Source organism: Gorilla gorilla, chromosome 7 (genome assembly GCF_029281585.2).
Source record: "Gorilla gorilla gorilla isolate KB3781 chromosome 7, NHGRI_mGorGor1-v2.1_pri, whole genome shotgun sequence".
Lineage (NCBI taxonomy): Eukaryota > Metazoa > Chordata > Mammalia > Primates > Hominidae > Gorilla > Gorilla gorilla.
This window is the reverse complement of record NC_073231.2, coordinates 52,351,056-52,365,836: the sequence shown is the minus strand read 5'-3', so window position 1 is coordinate 52,365,836 and position 14,781 is coordinate 52,351,056. Positions and strand designations below refer to the sequence as shown.

The following is a 14,781-nucleotide window of genomic DNA, read 5'->3' as shown; positions in this document are numbered from 1 at the left end:
CATGAAAGAATCAAAAGAATCAGAATCTTCTGCCAGCTGGAGTAGTTGCTATCTCAGTCCAGGGCTGTGCCTGGGAATCTTGCACTCTGACATCCATTTCCTTAGTAACACCTTATGAATCTGTCATCCCTGAATTTAGCTAAACTATTTCTGAAGTTTATTTTTTTTCTAGCTCATATCATTTCTTGAGATAAGTGATTCAATACATTTTCTGCTGGTTATATAAAGTAGCACTTAATGTTTCTAAATGCATGCCTTTAAAATTTCAATGGGCACGCTTTTGTTCTAACATTTGATCAGTAAATTTTTTGTGTCTTTCTTTTATTGGTACTCTTTTGGTGATAAGGCACTTTGAGAAAATCTTACAAATAGAAGGGAGCTTAGAGATCATGATGGTACAAATCCTCTTGTTTTAAAAGAATATCTCCTATTTATCTGTGAAGGCTGTTTATTTTGTTCCTACTTTAGTGACAGCTCTAACTGTTAGAAAATCTCTATGTTGATCCCAAATCTGCCCATCACTGCCCTTGCGACATCCACCACTGCCTTGCGACATCCACCTAAAGATCCTAGTTTTATATTTGGAGCTACATAGGACTGTCAGTCCTTTACAACATAACGCTGTTTAAAAGTATTCATGATTTCCTGACTTTTCTATACCTAAAAATATGACTCTCTGAAACAACCTCTCAGATGTGGTGTCCTCAGGGTCTCTCATTCTCTTAGTTGCTTGTTGCTAGATATTCTTCAGGTTGTCAGTGTCTCTCTTAAGCACAACTGTCTAGACTGGTGTATATGAACTGCAGGGTCCTGTGTTTCTCTATTTCTATATGATCTGGCACTTCCTTTTGCCTTCATCTAAATGACTTTATTCCGTCTCCCTGCCTAGGAATCATGGATTCATATACCTGGACCTTGCTCAGATTGATTGATTTTTCTTCTACATACATTCCTTATTCAGTTTTCATAAATAACAGCAAGAATATGCATGTAATTTCTTCCTCTTTTTAAGCTGTAACTGAATCCTCATGGCAAAGCTCAGCCCTCTATTTTCTGTGCTTTGCCACCCTTTGGTTCATTTGTCTACTTGAATTCATCACGATGGAGTATAACTGATATACGTCTATCTTCCTTTTTAGGTTGTTCTTCATGGGCCAGGGAAAATAAATAAAATTTATATATAGCTGTATACACACAGTATAGCTCTTAAAACGTAGTAAACACTCAGTGAAGTTTCTTTACGCATATCACATAGGTTAAAATTGCAGAATGGTGAATAAAATGACTAATTTATTCTTACATGAATTCACAGAAAGACAAGTTTCGTATCTATGATGAATATTGTAGTAACCATGAGAAGGCACAAAAATTACTTCTTGAACTCAACAAAATAAGAACAATCCGGACATTTCTTTTGGTAAGTGTATATTTATGTGTTACTGTATGTTGATATGTGTTGCTAGATCCAGTGAGAGCCAAGGAATAGCATCAATATGGTGTAAAAATCTGTGGGATACCTCTGTTAGCATCCCCAGGCGAGGAAGCAAGAGTCCTTTGATGAAAATAAAAGTGAGAGCTGGGATCAGCTTGTGTTTGGGGAAGTACTGCTAATGCCCCCTCGTGGTTGATTATGAATTATCTGTGAGACCCCACAGGTTCCTAGCGAGAGAGGAGCTTCTGCCAGAGTTCATCACTGCTTTATAGCCCCAGTTCCCTAGGGCGTCCTTTACTTCTGCTGAGAGAGCTGTAAGTAGGGCAGTAACAGGAAGGAAGAAAATTGTGGATATGGTAGAAAATAAGTGTAAAATTTAACCTTTCGCCTACATACATTTCTCATTTTGTTTTCATAAAAACAACAAGAATATGTGTTTAATTTCTTTAGGTTAGCACAAACAAATGCATATTTTGGCTGTCACAGGCAAACTAATCGCTAGTGAGGAGCAGATTATAATTGTGCGATTCAGTGATATTTAGCAGAGTGTGGAGTTGCACAGCCATCCCCCAAATTCAGTTTTAGATCATTTTTGTCACCTCAGAAAGACCTTCATGTCCCTTTACAGCCTATCTCTGTACCCACCGTTAGCACCAGGCATACACTGATTTGTTTTCATCTCTATAGATTGCCTTTTCTGGATATTTTATATAAGTGGAATCATACAATGCAGTCTTTTGTGCCTGACTTCTTTAACTTAGTAAAATGTTTTCAAAGTTCATTCTTGCTATAGAATGTATCCATTTTCTTTCATTTTAATTGCAAAATACTGTTCCATTGTATGGATATGCTGTATTTTGTTTATCTATTTGCCATTTAATGAAAATTGGGTCTGGTTCCAGTTTGGGCTCCTATAAATAATGCTGTTATCAGCATTTATATTCAAGTCTTTGAATGGACATAATGTTTTTATTCTTTTGGGTAGACATTAAACGTGGAATTGATGCCTGTGTTGTATGATAAGCTCATGTTTAACTAATTAAGAAACTGCCAAACTATTTGTCACTGTGGCTGTGCCATATTTACTGGCAATGCATGAGGATTCCAGTTTCTCTATATCTTTGCCAACACTTGGCATTTTCAGTTTTTCTGATTATAGCCATGCTAGTGGGTGTGTAGTGCTATCTCATGGTGGTTTAAATTTGTATTTTGCCAGTGACTAATTACATTAAGCATGCTTTCATGTGCTTATTAACTCTTCATGTCTCCTTTGGTGAAATGTTTATTCAAATCTTTTACCCATTTAAAAATTGGGATGTTTATTGTATATTGAGCTGTAAATGTTTGTTATTTCAGATATAAGTCCTATATCAGGTATATAATATGCAAATATTTCCTCTCAGTGTTGTTTGTCTGTTCATTTTTAAAGTATCATCTTTTTAAAATCAGAAGTTTTAAATTTTGATGAAGTCTAATTTATTACATTTTTCTCTGTTATGACCGTGCTTTTTTTGTCATATGTAAGAAATCTGTATTCAGGTCTTGTACTTACTTTTTTTTCCTTTGTTTTTCCACTTTTGATGCTATTGTGATTGAAATTATCTTATGTCATTTTAAAATTGTTCATTGCTCATATATGGAAATTTAACTGGCTTTTGTTTATTGATCTTGTGTCCTGTGATCTAAATTTATGTATTTGGTACGTAGTTCTTTTGTAGCTTGTTTAGGGTATTTTGCATATAGGATCAATTATCTGATAATAAAGATGATTTTACTTCTTCTTTTCCATTGTGGATAACTTATTTTTTTTCTTGCCTTATTGCACTGGCTAGAACCTTCAGTATAGTGTTGAATAAAAGTGGTAAGAGTGGGCACCCCTGCCGTGTTTCTAATCTCAGTAGGAAAACATTTAGTCCTTCCGCATTAAGTATGATGTTTGCTATTGATTTTTTTGGTAGATGTTCTTTCTTATGTTTAATAACTTTTATTATATTTCTAGTTCATATGATATGATGTGAATAATATTCATATATATTGACAATGCTATGAATTATATGCATTGACAATGCTATGAATTACTATTCATATTATTCATATTGTTTAACGATTCAATTATTGAGAATGAGATATTGAAATCTCCATGTATAATTAAATTATCTATTTTACGCTTTAACTCTGTCCATTTTTGTTTGCTGTATTTTGGGACTCTGTTAGATATGCACGCATTCATAATTGTTATATTCATATTTCTATTTATCATCATGAAATGGTCTTCTTTGTCCTTGTGGCATTTCTTTTGTTAAAGTCTATTTTTCCTAATAATATTATAGCTATGATAGCTCTCTTACTATTTTTATATCTTTTTCTGTCATTTTACATCTTTTTCTGTCATTTTACTTACAAGCTATTTATGATCTTTAAAATGTCTTTAGCAGATGGCATATTGTTGGGTCTGCTTTTTGTCCAGTCTGACAGTCTCTGGGGTCCTCAGTTTGTTTGTTTTTAATGTAATTATTGATATGATGGTATTTACATGTGCCATTTTATTACTTTTTCCTACATGTCTTTTTTGTTTGTTTCTCTGTTCCTGTTTTACCACCTACTTTTGTGTCAATCAAGCATTTTTTATGTACCATTTTGATTCCTCTCAATTTTTAAACTATATTATTAGGAGTGTTTTTGGTGATTGCTCTAGGAACTACAATATGCATCTTAACATATCAAATCCGTATTAGGTTAATGTTGACCTAATTCCAGTTAAAAGTAGGGGACATTTGGCTATAATATTTCCTGAGTAGAAATGGAAAATGTTCCATTTCATCTCTCCTCTACTGTGCTATTATTGCCATATATATTACATTATATATGTTATAAACTTCACAACACAGTGTTACAATTATTGCTTTCTGTATTTTTCTACAGTCTTTTATAGTTATGTACACATTTACCATCTCTGGTGCTCGTATTTCTTCCTGTGTATTTGACTCTGATATTAGGTTTTTCAGCCCTTAGTACTTCTTCTTCTTGTAAGTCATTTCTACTAGCAATAACTTTGCTCAGTCTTTTTTTAATTTTTTTAAATCTGCGAATGTCTTTATTTTGCCTTCATTTTTGAAGGATAGTTTTACTTGGACATAGAACTTTTTGACTGGTAGATTTTTTTCTCAGTCAGCGCTTTGAATATGTCATTCTACTACCTTATGGCTTCCATTGTTTCTGATGATAAGGCATCTGCTATAATTGTATGGTTGTTATACTTTATATGATGGGTCATTTTTCTCTTTTCTGCTGCTTTCTAGATTTTCTCTTTGTGTTTTTCTTTCAGTAGTTCAATGATGTGTTTATGTGTGGGGATGATTGTACATTTCTTATTTATAGTTGAGCTGTTTGAATCTATAGATTAATTTTTCATCAAATCTGGGAAGTTTTTAGGCATTATTTTAGAAATATTTATCTGACCCTTTGTTTTCTTCTTCAGTGACTCCAAGTTACACACATGTTGGTAAGCTTGATGTTTCCTCTTGGTTCCTGATGTGCTTTTCATTTTTCTACAATCTCCTGGGCTCAAGCGATCCTCTTACCTCAGCCTCCCAAAGTGCTGAGACTACAGGTGTGAGCCACTGTACCTGGTCAGGAAACATATTCTTCATGTATGTATAAGGAGATGGCTCTCATCAGCCAGTCTAAAGTGGTAGCCAACCTGTGGTATTATGAATTGAGTTCACAATCTATGCAGTACTAATACACAAGGCAATAAAAGTGGGCTAGACAGCCCTGAGTGATTTTAGGACACTTCAGCCCAGAGGTAGGTGAGGGGACTGCTGCTTTACAGGGATGCTAACATACTGGAACGGAAATATCACTGGAAATATAATGAGATGTAGATAGTTGTGTTTCATAGGATTCCTCTGGGGGAAAATACCATATATAGTTTGAAAGAATATTTTGATAACCCGATTGAAGTAGGGAGTGAAACCCCCAAAGAGCATGCTTGCATAAGAGCATGCATTTGCTGCTATGCCTTCTGAGGTGTCTGGGTGAAGTTACATTCAGAGTGCTGATTTTGCTGACTTGGACACACATATTGAGGCTGATATGCAGTTGCTCAGGACAGCGGAAAATTGTTCTGCTATTATCAGTCTTCCTTTTGCATCCTTTCCTGATCAACACTCAGCCTCTCCTCTCAGTGAACCTGAAACAGTATTTTAAAAATTGTATTATGAAGGTTGCTAACTTAGTTTGGTATTTGAGGGGCTCTCTCTTCCCTCTGTTAGATATTTATTAAATAGTTTGTCTGTTGTAGGCACTGCAGAAAGAAGGTTTGGGCAAGTTTCAAGTCTGTTTCATTGCATGTTGTTTATGAAGGTAAAGGCTTTTTTTTTTTTAATCAGAGTCAGTTTTCTCTTGACCACCACTTTATCATCAATGAACCTGCTTCAGTTTCACCCCACTCTGATTCCTGATTTTGAGATTTCCTCATTCATCTTGCCTCTGTGGAAATCCTATCTGACCTCCTTCTCTGACACTGGCTGCCCAGTGTCTTTGGTGTAGTGTGATAGCAAAAAAGCGACTCAGAGATCACTTGCTTAAAACCTGTCCTATTTATGGAGAGGAAAAGTAGAATTCTGAAATCAACCCAAGTTGTATCACTTGTCAGTTGCAGAGCCTGAGTTAGAACCCAACTGTCTTGATACTTGCCCTTCTACAACATAATATACCTTTCTTTATTAGCAAAATCAATCTATCTATTTATGTGTCAACCATCTATTTATCCACCACTTATCCATCCATTAATCCATCCATTCATTCATCTCTCTATCTCTTTCCCATCTCTTTTTCCTCAGACTTCATACTCAGGAGAATATAGGTGCATTAATTTTTAAGATACAGATTCAAAACACAGTTCTGTAACTAGTGTTTCTCTTTGTCTCTCTGTGAGTGTTTGTGACTGAATATGCTCTTCTTAGAGAAAGAAAGTATATGAAGACATATGCTTTCACTAGTTTTCAGCATTTTATGGTAGAAGAAAGTTTCACAGTGTGAGATTTTTAAAAATGTAATTAATTTTGATTATTTTCACGCCAGAACTGCATGCTGCTTGGAGGACGGAAGAACACAGATGTTCCCTTGGAAGGATATTTAGTAACACCAATACAAAGAATATGCAAGTACCCTCTTATTTTGAAGGTATTTTATGTGCTACCTCATTGTAGCCATTTTCTTGTACCTACATATTTTGCTGATGATCTTTTTAAAAAATTATTTTAACGAGTCTGATATTCTAAAGGAAGCGTAGACCATAAGTATTGGAAAAAAGTGGCCATTTTGTCACAAATTTATATATAGTGTAGGAAACAGATGTTCAGTGGAAAAGCCACTGAAAGAGCTTTTGGTGCTCTTTGTATAAAACATACTTGTTTAAGTTTCATTTAGAGGAAATGCATTAGCTTCGAGATAGATCCCATTAAGTTCATTATGACTAGTTTATATAGCATTTTGCAGGGCCTTTTATTTTAAATAAATCCACTGCTGGTATATTTTTGATTTCCTTAAACTTTGATGACTTTGTGATGCTAATGAAATTAAGGTCAAAATTATATAATTGCATAACTAGGATTTAAAATTATTATTCAAGGGAATAGTGTGGGTCACATGAGACAATAAATGATAGAATGTGGAATGAGATTGCTAAGAAAACATTGCCTTTAGAAGATGTAAAACATCCTACTAATGGTTGTAGGTTTGTTGCCTCATTGTAGTAACCACAATTTTTATTATGAAAAATACACTGTAAGGTGCCAACTACTGCCCTTACTGCAAGGGACCTATGAATAGGTCAAGATAGCAATTTTTGAAACTGCGTTTTTTGGAACCATAACATCAGGATGGGCAGCCTGGGATAGTGGTTAAGCACATGAACTCTGAGTTTAAATCCCAAGTATTGTGCTTACTGGGCATGTAATTGAACCTCTTAATGCCTTGGTTTTTCATTTATGAAATAGAGATGATGATTATGATGATGATGAAATTATAGCACAGACCTATGGGAATGTGTGTATGTACGTATGCATGTGTATTCTGAATACATATATATGCATATATATAGGATTATATAATGATAATGATTAATTTAACTATTTTATATAAATCAATTAGCATAGTCTGTGCTTTATAAGTATTAGCCATTATTATTCATATCTATTTGATTCTGATTTATTTTAATATATAAACTACTACTTGGCATCTAAACTTCACAAAATACTCAGAAATACTAGAGGCATATTAACTAGTATTTTTAGTGATTTGCTTTTTAAGAAATAAATGTTGAATTTGAACTAAAAATATAGTTTAATACAACTCGTCAATTCCATAAATTGGGTATCTGTGTAAATTTTATTTGAAAATATTTGTTCCTTGTTAAAGAAATAAGAGTCTAGCATTGCTTGCTTAAGCCATAAAAAGCCACAGAGAGGCTGACACAGGAGTCCCCAGCTCTGCAGAGGGAGTATTGTTGCAAATGTGTCTCCTTTCTTTCTGAGAATCCCTACAGACCTCTGACTTGACTCAGTTTGCATGTGTACTCGTAACTGCAGTTATTCCTGACCCTGATTTTGGAATCCCAGGGGATTTAAGAAGGGATAGGGAGATTAAAAGGTTACATCATGACAAAGTGGTTATTCTAAATTACTCATTTCTGATTAGGGATGAACTCAGGTATTTGAACTGACCTCCCAAAAGAAAGCATCGTGGATTTATCCTTTCTTAGCCAGAAGGTCAGTTTAGAGCCCCTTCAAGCAGTGGATGGATGACCTCCTTTCCCTTTTCTGGTAGATTATCTCCACAAATCAACATGAAAAAACTGTTAACTCATGTAGTAGATACATTGGCATTGATATTTGTCTGTGTTGTACCATCAGCTGAAAAATTCTGCTGGGATTTTCTTTGATTTAGGGTGGTTTTATTTATTCAGAAAAGATATTATATGGATTAGGCTGTAGTGTTAGGAAAAGATACATTGATGTTATTTGTGGAGCTTGAAATTATTGAGTTGGTCAATCAACATTGGGTTCTTAGCAAGTAATGGCCAAGGGATTGTGAGTGATGGTTTTCTCTCACTATTTCACATTATGTCAATTCATATTCAACTCCTTAGATAATTGGACTCCAAATTATGGCCTGCAGACTGACTTGACCACTTGACATAGAGGCACCTGTGGTGCCTCTACTCTTTAGAGTTTCTGGAGAAGCCTGCATGTCTCACTTATGGATTTGTGATCCAGCATAACTTTTAAACCTTTTCTTGGGAGTGATATAATATGTAATCCTCTGGTGTTAGCTCTGCAGAACAAGGTGTGAACATAATGAATTTAGGGTCCAAGTTTATGGCAGAGTTTTCAACAATAACAGAACTCAAAAGAATATAACAACTGCATATTTTCCCACTGTTTGTTGAGAATTTAGAAAATTCTTTTCAAGACTTGCCTCAGGATTTCTGTAATTGTGTTAGTTACGTGATGATGGCAACCATAGTAAGGAAACACATGACTAATTAAAAAGCAATGTGGTCCCAACTGTCTAGACAGTGGGTGAAGATGTTTAATTTTGTGCTTTTAAACAACTAACAAGGGCTTTCAATATGTTTAAGAGATTAAAGATTATTCTAGTTTTGATGAATGGGAAAAATATAAATAAAAAGACCCCCCAAATCCCCTAAATACCAAAAACAAAAAAGGAAGCTATTGAGGGGTATATGGCAGTTCATTCATCACATAGAATAAGCCTGAGTAATTGGGGAAAACAGCATAAATAGCTCCTTTAATGATGGAGTATTGTAGAAGTTTTAAATTACCTTGTTGTAGTATAAGACATTATTTTAAAATTTTACTTTGTTTATGACATAGTTTTATAGTTTCTCAAAAATATTAGAAAATAGGATTTCTAAATTATTTTTGAAATTATGACATACTTCAAGATTTGTTATTCTGTTAAAGACTCTAGAAAAATGAAATTAACATATAAAGATGTGCTTCTGTTAGAACAAAAGTCAAATTATTAAAAACATAAAAATTTATCCTCCCAGTAAGATATTTGACCATTCGAAAGGAGGAACCTAACTTAATTTTTAAAAACAAAGTAAGTTTGAGGAAAAATTAAAGTGACTGCAAAAATGTGCATTTGGGTTATACTTACTCATTGATTCAAACTTTTGTTTTTGATCTTAGAGGAATTTGTGATGTCACTTATGGAAGTGGCTCTCACGATCTTTGCAGTTTTCATTTCCTGGTCAGTCTGAACCTGCTGTACCAGAAAGCTGAAGATCAAAGGGCGATTTGTTTTTTTGTGTATAAACAGGAGTTGCTGAAGCGGACTCCACGGAAACACAGTGACTATGCAGCAGTGATGGAAGCCCTCCAAGCCATGAAAGCTGTCTGTTCCAACATAAACGAGGCCAAGAGACAGATGGAGAAGTTAGAAGTTTTAGAGGAATGGCAGTCTCACATTGAAGGCTGGGAGGTACATTCACTTTGCTTGACAATCGAGCTTAAGATAGTTTTATGTTGCAGGCCTCGTGCAGAATTACTGGCGTTGGATGGAACCATAAATGGTCATTTTCTCAGATATTACTTGAGGACTGTAGTCAATTCTGAAAAGTGCTCACTTTCATCATTATTTTAAAGTATCTTTAAGGTGGTGGTTAATTGAGTTAACCTTGACCCAATAAGTTTGTGATGGAGCCAATAGATACTATGTGGGCTATAAGCTTTAATATTTTAGCATTTATGCATCATGATGATCCTGTTCCTCTCTTAACTTTGGCCATAAGTACATAGCCTGAATCCTGGGAGAGTGAAGAAGGGAAGGAAAGGTCAGTAGGTGTGCTGTGATATTACTTTCAGACTCTAAATTAGGTGTTCACTTAACCTCTTTGTTTTGATTTCTTCATTTATAAACTGAAGGAACTGGCTATGATCTTATTTTTAAGGTTTATTCAAGATGAAAATGTTATGGCTTCCTGAGTCACTAAGGAAATTTTTTTATGCCAAAAAAATAGTTCAAAATCTGTAAAATGTTTTCAGCTAATGGTAACTTTGATTCCCAGTTATTTCATGCGGTTGGCGTCCTATGTTACTTTACCACTATGCAAAGAATTAACTAAAATTGTGTCATTACATTGCCCTAATTTATATGAGTATAAGCTTTGGACTAGGTTAAATTTTTTCTTGTTATAAAGTAAGCAATTAAGATAATTTTTAAGTGTAGGAAAGATTGAAAATGCTCCTAGCCAAATACTGTATCACATAAAACCAAGTGGATTGCTTTTATCTTTAAGGCTTTAGGTGAATTTGTTTCTTACCTTTGATATGTTATTTTTCATTTGGACCTAAAATTATGTTCACCCAGATATGCAAAGAAACCTCAAATATTGACCTTAAAGAATTCTTCCGTTTGTCCCTTCTCTCCTGTGAATCTTTTAAAATGCTAACTGGGGTTGACCTAGCTGCTTCTTTGTCCAACTCTTTCCATTTCAAGTGTCCGGAGTGCCCTCATATTCAGCATGAATGCTGCCTCTTTCAGGCGGCTAAAATGGTTGTGTGTTTTACAGTTGATTCATGATGATAATTTCTTTCCTGGGGAGCTGTTGTCTTGCTGTGATGAGAAAAATGGACTCAAGTTTGCTTTTGGAGTTCTATTGTCACTCAAACACTGGAATAAAAACCGAACTTGCTTTAAATTGCAGAATTTGTCAGTGAAATGTGCCAGGCCTTTTACTAAAACAAAAACTTCAGAGATTTTTTTCGGCACTCTAAGGAAATGGAATCTGTCATAATTTTGTTTCATCCTGGTATATATCCTAAAAATTGAGTGTACTGCAGAAATGAGAGATTCCTTAAAAGTTATTGATATTGTTTATACAGTATACACCAGTTACTCAAAGGAAGAATGAATGTAGGTGGAACTATATCATATGTAGCCCACAACCGAGGGTGCCTGACTTCACCAGCTTTCGTGGTTTTACAAAATTCTGAGTGCAAGAGAAAATGGGGCATTGAGACAGAGAAAACTGGATGGAGTTAAGGAATTCTGTTGTGTATTCAGAGAAATTAGAGAGGAATTTTGCCACTTGTTAGGTATAAGAACTTGGGTAAGTTAAATAGCTGTCGTTTTTAAACTCGACAGTCAGAGTTCCAGGATGCACAAGGGAGATAATACGAAAGTTGGGTTCCAAGAAAGTGGTTCTAAGAAGAAGTGGCAACATAAATTCTACTTGAGTAGGAATTGACAATGATTGCGAAAGACAGCCATACAGAGATTGGGAGTTTTGGGACTTTGAGGGAGTGCAGCTTGGAGCAGGGCCCAGTCAGTGGGTTTGGCAATTTGTGATAAGAACTCCATTGCCTGTCCCAGCCCACCACCCCATCAAGGGGGGGAACTTGGTTTTCAGGCCTGGTCCCTTCTGGGGAGTTCAGGAGAAACTGCTAGTCTCATAGGACTCTCTGTAAGGACGCAGAGTCACACAGGCTGAATTCAGGCCCTGGGAGAAAGCTGTAATGAGTTAAAGAGCTGTCTTTGACTTGCTGATGGTGATCCTTGCTCAGCCTGCAGAAGCTTTGTGTGTCTGTGGAGAGGCTACCTTAGCGTTAGGACAGGAAGAAGTTCAGACGTAGGGTGGCATGACAGTTACAGAATGCAGAGTTCCCTGACAAGTTTTTGAGGTTAGGAGCCTTGGGTTCATGCTAGGAAACAACTCCCTCTCCAGCTCCTTCCACAGCCTCCTGCAGACCACCTTCAGGGCCTCCTTAGGGAGGACATTGTTCCTTCAGTAACTAAAATTCTATTTGATGGAATCCAAGTCTGATACACCGTGAATTTGCATTGTTTCTATTATGGGTGGATTATTCTCTCACTTAATTATCTGGGGACTTGCTTCACTGTTAATCAAATGAAAACTTTTGTTTTAAACAATAAAATCTCTTAGGCACAATGTGCCTATCTAGTATTTTGTTCTACTAAATTATTTACATTCCTGAATGTTGAATTTAGGTAAACAAGCAATTGAAATTTCTTGTTTGCAAAACATATGACAGTGAGAAAAGCGTGGCTTTTGAGCAGAGTTGGTTTTTAGTCTGGACTCTAAGTGCAGATTATTGCAGAAGTCAAATGAAATAAGTAAAAGTGCTTTGAATACTGTAAAATGCTATGCAAATATGAGGTGGTATTTTAAAGCTTTAAAAAATTCCCCTCGTTTGTCTAATATATGCACCTATCTACTGAAAGTATTATAGTACTTAGGGTTATATGGTTCTAAGCAACAGAAACTAAAAGAAAAATTAGTTTAAAAGATTGGGTAGCTTGCAGAGTCGATACAAAAGCTACAGTGTCAGACCTGAGAAGGGTGTCTAGGCAGCTGAAAGTATTTGACAGTCTCATCCATGCCCTAGCTAAAGTGAATAGGCTCAAATAATTTTTTCCGTCTTTACATGACTACACTCAAGACTGAAGATCAAAATCCAAGATTCAACTAATCTTGCTTGGGTAAATTTGCTAAGGGAAGGGCAGAGGATCTTGACTGCCAGTCCTCCAGTTTCTTTTTGGGGAAATACTGATTCTCCATTGTATGTGTTATAATCACATACAATGAGTTATAATCATCTCCACAGTTGGCTGAGATGCTATACTCTCCATTGAACAGATTTAAAAAATGAAGGCTATTTAATGTACACGAGTTCTTGTAACTAACAGGTGACAACATTTAGCTGAAAACAGGCAGCTTGATTCTAAAGCTTATATTCCTTACTACATGCTATTATATCCACTCAGATACAAATTTGGCAAATTCTTTGGATTAAGTTTGTTTTCCTGCTTGTCTTTTAAAAGTAAGTTGATTATCGAAATTAGGTTTTTGTCAGCATTTATGTGGTAACTGCCACCACAGAAAATCTATAGTGTATGTTTTATTTGTTCATTTTTGAAGTTATGCCTTTTATTAGTATAATTTATTATATCTCGGTCATATAAGTTATGCAACATTCAGAACATTCTACAAGATAGTCTACTGAAGGTAATTGTGGAGCACTGATTAATATGCCTTGGAAGAGAAGTTTATTAGCTGTTTAATCAGAGTCACTGATTCATTTCATAGAACAGGATCATTCTCTGTCTGTGTGTTGGCTGATTGATTATGTTGTAATGATAACTGTAGCCTTTGGAGCTATACTGAAGTATTTTGAAAAGGGAGTATCAATAAACATTACGTTGTCATTAATTCAGCTTTAAGTCCTTGATACACCTGTTTGGAATTGATATCTCAAATATGGAAAACACTATTACGATAAAAGATAAGAGAAGGAATTATTAATATATGAAGGTGTTGGGATAAATGAGATTCAAGATAAGCATTGTGTTTTAGAAAGTAAAGAGACACAGAAAGAAATTGGACATTTCTTTACTACCTTTTTACATGGAAAAATACAGTGCTACGGGACCATTTAAAAATTACTTCTTGTTGGTTTTGGAATCTGTTTGCTGCTTCCATTTGATTGAGTTTGTGCCTGACAGTGTATTGACTTCAAGTCATGTTTCTTGTTATTTCATGGATGTGAGTCTTCCAGAGCTTAGTGCTGGGACTTGTTTCTTTTTGTCCTCTGTACGAGGTGATTTGGCAGATACAAATTCATCTTCTACCTTGAGATAGAATTGATTTATATATAGTCATATAGTATTTGTTATTTGAGGATGAGTGGTTCTGGAAAAAGACCACTGAAAATGAATCCAGTTTAAAAGAGGCACAAAATTTCAATGAGGTGGAAGGGGGGAAGGTTTGATGGGACTTTATCTTAGTAAAATGAAAATTTATGTTATTTGTTTTGTATGTCACAGAAATCAGATTATAATTTTAGTTAATAGTTTTAACCTCAAAAAGAGCAAATCAAATCCTGAGTCTTTTTTGGGGAGGGTCAAACATTTTATGATAAGACAATATAATATTCTTTATTTTATGTTTGTTTTCATAGTATTTTTTAAAGATTTATCTTTGTAAGAATGTTCAAATGCTTCATCAATTTTTTAAGAGACTCCTTTGATATCAAAACTATTCTCTTTGAAGCACATTCTAGTTGTCAGTCTTGTCAATTTTCTTTTCTTCCACTGTGAATGGATCTAGCTCGGTTAGATCTTTGTCTGCTGATGCATTGTATACGAGTGGGGATGTTTCAAGGCCTCCTGTCATCTTTCATCTTTTCCAAGGTTGTAATTTCTCTCTGCAGTCAGTTCATACATATATGTGGTTAAACAGTTCTTAATGATTTTTGCCTGCCATTATCCTAGAGATAATGCACAGATTTAAATCA

General features: G+C 35.1%; 1 protein-coding gene across 2 annotated transcripts in view; it reads left to right on the top strand.

Moving 5' to 3' along the window:
* The window catches only part of PREX2 (phosphatidylinositol-3,4,5-trisphosphate dependent Rac exchange factor 2), a 285,220-nt gene that overhangs the window by 68,687 nt on the left and 201,752 nt on the right, over positions 1-14,781 (top strand). For both annotated transcript variants that reach the window (XM_019032811.4, XM_019032810.4), the window contains exons 4-6: positions 1,313-1,417; positions 6,518-6,619; positions 9,785-9,946. In XM_019032811.4, coding sequence (XP_018888356.4) covers positions 1,313-1,417; positions 6,518-6,619; positions 9,785-9,946 — 369 coding nt within the window. The remainder of the gene's footprint in view (positions 1-1,312; positions 1,418-6,517; positions 6,620-9,784; positions 9,947-14,781) is intronic.